We start from the raw sequence: 10,187 nt of genomic DNA on the forward strand, positions 1-10,187 counted from the left end.
GGTTTTGTTAGCGAACACCACTCTCCTGCGTGCCGGGAAAAGGAGCCGATACTGGATGTTGAGAGCCCTCAGTTTTTGCTTAACCTCACCAAAGGATCAGCGTTGACCCTGGACCTCACGGGTATAGTCTGGGAAGATCATGATTGCATGGTTGTCGTAGTGGAGCCGCTGCTGTTTGCGGGCTTCAGCCAGGATGACACCGCAATCTTTGAAATGGAGAATCCGCATTATGACGGGTGGGGAGGTGCACCCGGTGGTTGTTTAGGGGCAAGGGTTCTGTGGCTGGCTCAATCGCGAACCATGGGGAGAGAGAGCCCTCAGGGACCTCCTGAGTACATTCTTATAGGAGAAAATAGTAGGAGGGCGTAATGATTACACATCTTAGATTCCATTAAGGGTCCTGTGTTGCTTGTGTTCTGGGCCAGGGAGGACATGGCCATGCAGTTCGGGCTGGAATGTTCCAACTGGAGCTGGGTAAAGACTGTATTGGATATGGCTGGGCCCAAACTGAGGTGACATTGTGTGCAAAAATAATGATGGACTGGGATGTGGCCCCAAATAATCACTAGTGTCATAGATTCATTTAACATTCCATCTATCACTTTTTTTATTCTTCAGTGTGAAGCCCTATCTGGGTTGGGTATGCCCAGATGTGGGTCCCTTGCCCACTGTGCCACTGGACCCAAGCTGTATCTGGCTGATGAGCCCTAATAAGGGGGAAACCAGTCCTGGATTGCTTGTGTTTCGGTTCAGGGAGGACATGAACTGGCAGTTCGGAATAGACTGTTCCCATTATAGCAGGGTCAAGACTGATTTGCATAGGACTGGATTCAAACGGAGGTGCCATAGTGTGCCAAATAACAACGTACTTGGATAAGACCCAATTAATTACCAATGGCTGAGATTACTTCAAGCATTTCAAGCATCTCTTTTTTTTTTTAATACGTAATAGGTTGTAATGAGGTGGTGCAATCAGCTCCAACGGCTGTTGGTGTTCTCCACCACAAAGCAGCTAGGGAGTGCCGGAGGCCTCTCATGGGGTGAAGCAGGAGGGGTTCCTTAACCTGGAACATCATCTATAACGGGAACATGAACCAGAACAAATAGGATTCCCTAAATTGGACTTGGAATGACCAGGCTGAAAGATGTAGTTACTTCCAAAATGCAAGAATACTTTAGCTGCACCTATTTATTCGGTATAGTACTGTAGCACTGAATTGCATGGCCTGCACTAAAAGTGAAAGATTTTAAATGTCAACAAATCCACATTTTGCATTGGCCGTGCCAATTATGCCATACTGTCTCAGTCGCCAGATGTGATGAATGAGGCGGCAGCTCTAACATGCAAATTCAGAAAGTCTCATGCTGTATATGGTTTGTACTTACAAGTGTCTCTGTCATTTCAGGAGCTGACCTGTGAAGATCAGGTGTGTCATCAGACATTCAAGAAGAAGCAGTGAACAGAAGCTGTCCATCTTCCACAATGTTTTGTCTCTGAAGTGGCAGTCTGAAACGTCCACATTTAAATGCATCGGTTGCTTTGTAGCAATTACATGTTTAAAACTATACAACCATAGTTCATCTAAAACCTGTTTAAGAAGTTTACATCTTTTTTACTAACATTGAATATAAAACATTTACTTGAATTGCATCTGTTATCATTTGTTACTTGCAAGAAAACTACAGACATAGAAACCAATACGTTAAAGATATCAAATGCCTCTTAATGGGTGAAATTACTTTAAACTTATCAATGCAGATTTCTATATATTTTCCTTTATTCATCATTTAGGAGTTTTCAGTACTGCTGCATATCACCTAGCAGCTACATAATAACACTGTATATGCCCCAAAGGTAACACAGATGCAAGGCCCCTATATAGTATTCCTCATGCACACCCACAATATCTTCAACTTAATCAAAGCCCAGTCTGAATGCATCAGTTTTAAAAGTGGAATGAAAATGCATGTGTTCAGGCCTTCACAAGCTACCTAGCGTCTCTAGAAATGTTTCTTTTGCGGGAGGGGGAGCACATATACAACTGCTGACACATAAACACACACACACACACTTATACACAGATATATTTATTATTTGCAGTGAACTTCCAGTTAGCAGGGATGGCTGTTTTTAGTGGGCAAAAGGGGTGTTGCCCTGCCATCCTGAGCCTGAAGGGAGAGGCAAGAAATTAATTTTAAAAACCAAGCAGCTGAAAATAAATTTCTACTTGCTGGCTGCTCTATTACTTTTAATGAGGCAGCTGTAATAAACTGCAGACGTCCTGCTGCGCATGTGCCGCCAGGCGAGATCATCTTTCAACCTGCATGCCCAAGCTACAGCAGTGAGCTCATGGCAGGGGGTGTGCACGGTTCGAATGCAGGGAATAAGGATGCTTTTCGGGCGTTTACAAAATGGCCCTGGGAGGAGTTCACAGAACTCCATTCATTTCAATGGCAGGGGTCGGGGCAGGCTGAGATGGAGAAGGAGGTAGTGGGTGGCAACAGTTATCACAAGAGGGGAGTGGGCTGTAGGAGGGGTGCAGCTCGCTGCTCTCTTCATTCCTTTCCTCATGTGTGGTGTGCTTTCACTTTTGAAAGCGTTGTGCAGCTGAAGCTGAGCCATGTCTCATTGTGTTTGTTACAGGGTAGGCCGAAAAGAATACAGGTTGGTAGGTGCCTATTTTCACTTTAAGCTGTAATCAATATACTTAAGTTTTTGTGGATTTTTATTTTGCGTGCAGTTGAGCAGCCAACCATGACCCAAAGGTATTGGCGTGCATTACAGGAGCGCTCGGGCTACATTACTCAAGGTCAGATTTTTAAAGTCACCAGAAGGCTAATTGATTTGCCCAGAATCACAGGATATACTTGAGCCGAGCGCTGAGACTCGACCAGCACTTAGTGTTTTTTTCCATGTTTTCATTGTAAGGAGCTATCTGTCCCCCCGACTTTGAGGTGATATGGATTTGGCTGTGTGCTGAGTCATATCTTCCTGCACTGCTCATATACACTGGCAATTATGGTTTGGTTACATTGCCACTGTGTTGGTGTTTTGCCACCATCCCTCTTTACATCATATTTTTTTTTTTTTAAAAACCTTTATTTGTGCAGAGTAAAAGAACAAATACGGGCCTACAACCATCAGGCCGGCCACAATACGGTTGAGCACAGAGGCAAACAATACATTCCCTGTGCGGCAAAATCAAGATTAGCAACGATTCAGGATTCATACACTGGAGGGATCCTTGACACCGGGGGAAGGAGAAGTGAAGGTTAATTTTAAGGTTTTCAAAAAAAAAAAAATTTTTTTATCGAGAATAAAGTCAGTAAAGGATAGAAACAAGGAGATTCGAGTCCGCAAGTCGGCTTCATACCCTGGAGAGCAGCAGCATCATTAAAACAGCCATAGAAAATCTCATACAGTAAGGCGATGCAATTAGATAACAGGATCATCACAGTAGTAAATACGCACCCCCTAAAAGCCGCCCCCACTCAATCCACCCCACACCCGGACCCCGAATCGAAACAAGTATAGCGCAGAGACATGAAAGAAAGAGGCCCATAGAACTAAGAAGAAACAGTAAATTACCCCCCCACCCTACACCAATGCGGAGGCTATGGCCTACCCCCCCCCCAGCATAGTGCCTGTCGCCCAATGAACCCGAAATATAGACGAGAGAGAAAGTAGGAATAGAGTAAAGAAACTAAGAGAAGAAAGAAGAAAGGAGGCGGGGAGGAGCCCACGTATCCTCAGGAGCGCCCGACACCACCGGCCAACCAAGCCTCCACACACTGAAGCCCCACTACACCCGAAGGCGGTCGTGGGAAGACAGCATGTAACACCACGGAAATGAAGGCTGACAGATCGCGACGAGTGCGCACAACATAAGTAGACAATTCCAGTCCCAGTCCAGCCCGGCCGTGAAGCCATGATGATAGAAAGTAATCTAGCCCTGGCCCGATCGCGGGCGTACGATTAGACCCGCCCCCTCTTGAATGCCCCCCATCCCGAACAGACAAAGACAATATGGCCACTTGGGAGAAGATGGAGAAGTAGAGTCACAAAATGGCCGCCGATCATCTATGGAGGTCCCCTTGCACACCATATAAAATCCAGACCTGGCTTGTAAAGTACATGAGTTCCACATAAAAGGAGTCATAGGCCACCGTGAACGGTTCCTCGAGGTCGCCAGGTGTAGTTCAGCTGGAAACTCCTGCGGGCACGGTGAGGCAGGCAACAACAAAGCAGGCAGCAATGACCGGGGAAACAAAGTATCTGCCATTGAGCAGGAGAGCGATTGATCCCGAGCGCCGGGAAAGCCAAATGCAGACACCAGTGTAGCACCGTTATACCCAGTCGTTGCTTCCCCGCAGGAGGGCCACAGCACTGGCAGACTCACGTCTTGTTGATCACAAACGGGGCGCTCACGGCCCGCAGCAGACAGTGTAGAGTCGAACCGCTCACTCAGCGTTTGCAAGCCGACACACAATTGCAGACGAAAGTCCCGCAGGGCAGCCAGAACGGAGCCGTATGTCAGCGGAGGCTGCGTCCCCCCAACGGCAGCAATCCGGGACGGCACTGGGGAGCTGGAGTCTGGTAGAGGGAGGGCGAAGCGGGCAGCGGGCGAGACCGGAGCATCACCCCCCAGCAGCGAGCAGGCAATCAGCGCCATGTTTTACCGTTGAACGGTACCGTGGCCAGGGGGGGGGATCGTGACAAGGAGGCAATTCCCAACAGGTCTGTGCCGCAACAGGTGAAAGCCAGCAGTCTCTTCCCCTCCCTCGGGCGCTCTTTGCAGCCGACTAGACCATAGAAGAAGGGGGTCTGCAGCCTTCCACAGCGTGGTCCACAGAGCGGGGTAGGAGACCCGCCACACCGGGGCTTACCCTCTGGCTCCAGCCCGTCAGATGCAGGGTACAGGAGGTGTCCGGGCGTCTCTCTCCCGGCTCTTCTGGCGACCGTACGTGGCGTGAGGCGGGATCGGGACCTCGGGCTCAGATTTGCACCAGCGGGTCCGGTGACTGCGACGCTTCCAGGGGGCCGGCCGAGGCCACAGTAGAGCAAGGGTCCAGGGCGGGGAACAAAGACACCAAAAACTCCGGCATCCGGGCGGGCTAAGACTTCGGGAAAGCGGCGGCGCAGTCAGCGCGTCGTCGCACGCGTTGCACCTCGAAAATCGGCAAGGATAGGAATCAGGATGATAGTCCGAGGCCAAGGGCCGACGGAGCCGGGCGCTCAAGCGACTGCTCCGGTCGCCATCTTGGCTCCTCCCCTTTACATCATATTTTTGATTTGCACTCTGGAGCATGCAGGGTTAAGGCAGAGATACTGCACACTCCAACCCTTGCACACTACTTCTGCCCTTGTTGCTGTTCTAATAATGCCCTGTGCCTTTCTTGGATGTTTGTTTCAAGGCATTAGCTGACCTTTCATGCCAGAACGGAAGTTTCATTGTTACCGCCCCTATGCTTTCACTTAGCTTTAGACGTCTAGGCACAATATTCTACCCTCCTGTCTCAGCTTGTCCACGTGGCTTTCCTTCAGACGTCGTTTTGCCCTCTCTCACTATGGGTTGTTTTGGCCTGCTTGTCCTCAGGGTAAAAACAACATGTGTGGTGGCGATCGTTATTCGTTACCATCCTGTTGCCAAATGGCAAAACTACAATTTGTTTGTGTAAAGAGGAACATGAAAATAGCACATCAAAAAGGGAAACTCATGTTTAGCACAGTAAAATAACGTCCACGTACAGACTATAGCTCCCTACTGTAAAAAAGGTATCCATTTAGCACAACATGTGAACCGGAGGTTCGAGAAAAAAAAAAAAAAAAACGAAGCGCTGTTCCAGTCTTGGCATGCTTTGTATTCGTTAAGATAATTGTAAGTCTTATAGACAAAATGTGCTTGAACTGGCAACCTATTTATTTCCCATTTCTGATACTAAATGGAAGGACTGTGGACATTTTAAATTGTGAGCTGGAATGTGTTTGTCCATGGTTTACTGCTTCCTGCTGGAGCATGTAGAGTGAAAATAAAAAAGGGAAAGCGGGTCTGAATTTTAGATGGTGACATTCACATTTGAAGCAATTGAAGTTGCTCTTTAGGTCTCGCCTAGCCTTGGAGCACGCATGCACCCCTCGCTCTGCGAGGCGTCTTGTAATCGATAACATTTCTTTAGTGGAGTTAAAGCCACGCCCATCTTTTCGATTGGCTGGTATCATCGTTTATGGTAAACTCTGGCCTCTGATTGAAAGTGAGGCTTCTTTGTTACCGCCCTGTCTCCTTTTGGGACGGCCCATCTCGACTGGATGTTTTACCTGTGGCGTTATACAGTCTCCTTCAATTTCTGGGTAATGCACTTTTTTTATTATTTGGGTAATGGCAACAGCTTGTTTCAGTCAGCTTTGGCAAAGGCAGCGGCATGTTTAGTTTTGCATCGCACTTTCACTTAACGTGAAAGCGCGATGCAAATATAAACAAGTGGCTGCCTTTATTATTCGCGTAATGGATACAGCTTGTTATTTACAGTGTGTTTGCTTTCACTTTAGCGGCCGCGCTTGGCCACGCTTGGTTATTTATTTAATTAATTTGGAGCGTGGTCCGCTGGCTTTAGCCGCTGTGCTTGTTTTATTTACTTGTTGTAAAAAGGTGCAGTTGATGTCATTATCTGCTGAGTGACACTTGAAAGGAGCGCCGGAGATGAGATTAAATCGCTCCTTTTCATGTTCAGTTCCGTAGTGAAGATGTGATAAAAAGGATGCCGCGTGTTTTGAACTGAAGCATAATTGTGACAAAATGAGGCAAGATTTGTATGTTGAAATATCAACTTGCTTGAGTACAGAAGACAAGCTAGCCAGTTTAATAACAGCTTAGGCGGAGGTGCTGCGTCTTCATCACAGCTCAGTCAGCACATGCCCTGCAGGGGAACAGTCTGCCCTAAACAATCTAACAGAATGAACTTACAAGATGGTAGCAGTGGCCCCTGATGTATGCACAAGGTACAACACAGCTCCCGCCATTAAACAATGCATCACCAGTCCCTAAGCAGCAGACATGCCACAACACAGTCTACCCTGAACAATTTTAAATATAATATAGTAACAAGATGGTAACCGTGGCCCCCAAGGTACAGCACAACAAAGAGCTTAAGCGACTGTGTCTGCTTTCCCGCAGCGATGGAGGAGAAGGAATAGTCGAATGCAGTAACGCACAAGCACGGTCCTTTATTGTTGATTGGATTGCCGGGGTCATACCGTCATTCCTTGGAAGAGAAGGAATGGTGGAATGCACTAGAGCGCAAGCTTACAACTTTATGTGGGTTGAATCAGAATGGATGCAGTTTCTAGAACTCCCCCGGCGTACATGGCAGAACACTCGATCACTCTATAAATCACACCCATCTTCTATAATACACCCCACCCTTGACACGCCAGGCACTGTACAGCATCTCACATGTTTTTTTTATAGTACTACATACCATATTTCCACCATTTGCACGCGTTCTAAATAAAAGATGTTATTGCCCGCTTTAATTAAACTCTGTTTACCGACCTCGGCAGCATGGAAGGTGGAGTCGGTCTCCCTGGATTTCTAACTCCTGAACTTCCGATAACCGCAGATGACAGTGGAGAGCATTCACTCACAGAGCCATCCTGCTGGTTTCAAATAATACTGATAATAGTAACATATAGCATAGTCTTTTCAGATCCATATCCCCTTTTCGTTAAGTCTGTAAGACTTTTTCTGCATTTTATATGAACTGAAAGTGTAGGCACAAAAAAAGGAAATTCCCTGGTATTTTGTGCTGTGTATTTACTTTTCTTTTCTGCTGCAGTGTTCCTGCAAGTAGCCTTTTGTGTGGTAACGTCATGGTTGGTGCTTTGAATTCAGTGTCTTTGTGGGAATGTCAGTGTTTACCGTACTCATTTGTGTCGCGGCACGCCAACAGTGCTGTGTCATGTTAAGAGTTCTGCTCCCTTCTTGATTAAATCTTTCATAGTGACCTTATGATGGCTGAGAGCGATCTTTTCACCTGGGGACAACGTAACGCCTACTTGAAGCTTACAGGAAGTTAGGTCATGCTTGCAGTCAAGGCAGCTGACGTCACAAGGGCAAAGATTTAATTTTGTGGCCTAAAAAACTTGTGCAGCGAAGAGAAGGTCGACTAGATACAAATTTTAAACATAACAGGAAAATCACTTATTTGACTCCTAGACGAGCATTTAGGACTTTCTTCCAGGGCAGCTCTAGGCGTAGGTGCAGGGGGACTTAATGGTATGAGAAGGCCCTCAAAAGGTTAGGGAGGCGTTTTCTAGGCCAGTCAAATGTTATGGAATTCCTTGAGATTTTTACAAGATAAGCTCCCAACATAATCAGCTAAGAGCCTTGTATATACGGCTTATTTTGAGTGTCTCTCATCAAAACATTAGAGTTAAAATAACACAATGGCATGTTAGAATCGAGTATTTGCCAGGCCAATAGCTCTGGTTTTGGTTGCCAGTCTTTTGGCTTTGTCAGTGCTTGGTTGTTTTGTTGTGGGCCAAAACTTGATTGTTCTAGAAGCTGCTGTGCTATTGTCAATTTAAGAAAGAAAAAAAAAACATTGGCTAAAAGCTAAAATATTTTCAGTCTCAAAAAGTACACATTGCATTCGTAGTCCCTGGCACCTAAAAGAACTACTTTGTGTGGGGCACAATGCCACCTCCTCACAGGGAAGATAGTTTATTGATCATGTGGACTGACCTATTGCTCTAACTGTCTGCTGTAGCGGGTGGGAAAAAAGTGTAAATGACACAATATTTACCAGTGGATGGAGGGGGCTGATTGATAGCCCCTATAAATATTTTTTACATATCATTTTAGTAAAACCAAAATGCCAAACGAAAAACAATATAGACAGTAGAAAGAGTAAAAGAAACAAAAACGATGTCAATGTGTGAGGCTATAGCTGTCACCAATAGCATATAATCTGTTGGGTAATGCCTTTTATTTATGTATTAATTATCAAAACAGATAAATAAAAGGCAGCGTCATTTACAATGCCAATAGCTTAAACTCTCACAAATGCGAGACCTATTGCAGTGCAAAAGCTTGTTAATGAGCTTTTGTTAATAGACAACTGTAATCCTAAAGAACTCAATTTAAGGGTTTCAAATGTGAATGCCAGCATCAAAATGTTCAACAACAGATTTTCATTTTTCGGGATTGTGTAGCATTACACATGTTTACTTTCACTCAGCCTACAAACTCCTGCAGGGTTACATCCCAGCACCACATTTATGACTCAACAACACTAATGAACTCCATTCCCTAGACGCTGGCCATAACTAATTGTTAATCATTCTTTGCAGGGGCCCATGTGCTCTCAATGGCAGGTTTTGCTCCTTGGTGATTTGACAGTCAAAGTGTTTCTTTATAGCTGTCAAGTCTTCAGATTGCTTATGTGCAACATATTCATAGATTCATTTCCATAGTACTTGTGTCCAGTTGTACAAGTGGCTCACTACAGTAACTGTTTGACGTATTTTCAGTTTTAAAAAGAAGATTTATTGAAGTCAATTACAACAGAGTAACAATAAAATATAGTGTCTAAAATACGTCTAAAGTGCAAAAAGAAATGTCATAAGTACAATAGAGAAATAGAAGGAGAAAGGAAGGAAATAGAGAAGAGAGAAAAGAAAAAGAAAGAAAGAAGAAAGTATCATTTAATGAAACAAGACATATGCAAATGACAATGTATCCATTGATATAAAAAATTATACACTAAATATAAATAGAATACAAAATATACAGAAACTCCTCTAATAAGGATATATAAAGAGAGCCATAAGACAATCCTTAAAAACAGACATATTACATCATCAGGAATATGTTCACGGAGGTTTGGGAACTTCTTCTGTACAAGGATTATGTAAAGGCAGGGACCGAGCAGATAAGTTTAAGAAATCTGTAATGGGAAGCCATAATAAATCACGTTTAATAGCTAGTGTAATGGGATAAACATAGGCTCTATCCAATCTATGATGGTAGCAAACTCCATACCACCACGCTCGAAAAGAAACATTTGAGGTATCTTTCCAAGATTTAGTGATTTGTTGAAATGCTACGGCTATAAGTAGATCAATAATGGATGTGCTAGCAGTAGAAGAGGACCATATGTCGGAGAGACTACCTAGAAAAATATGTGAA

The 10,187-nt window shown here is 44.9% G+C and overlaps 1 protein-coding gene across 1 annotated transcript in view; it reads left to right on the forward strand.

Annotated features, from left to right (window-relative positions):
* Nucleotides 1-1,646, forward strand: part of RBP2 (retinol binding protein 2) — an 82,969-nt gene extending 81,323 nt beyond the window's left edge. The window contains exon 4 of the mRNA XM_085634531.1: nucleotides 1,407-1,646. Coding sequence (XP_085490657.1) covers nucleotides 1,407-1,460 — 54 coding nt within the window. The 3' untranslated portion in view covers nucleotides 1,461-1,646. The remainder of the gene's footprint in view (nucleotides 1-1,406) is intronic.
* Nucleotides 1,647-10,187: the final 8,541 nt, after the last annotated feature.

Source organism: Triturus cristatus, chromosome 11 (genome assembly GCF_964204655.1).
Source record: "Triturus cristatus chromosome 11, aTriCri1.1, whole genome shotgun sequence".
Taxonomy (NCBI): domain Eukaryota; kingdom Metazoa; phylum Chordata; class Amphibia; order Caudata; family Salamandridae; genus Triturus; species Triturus cristatus.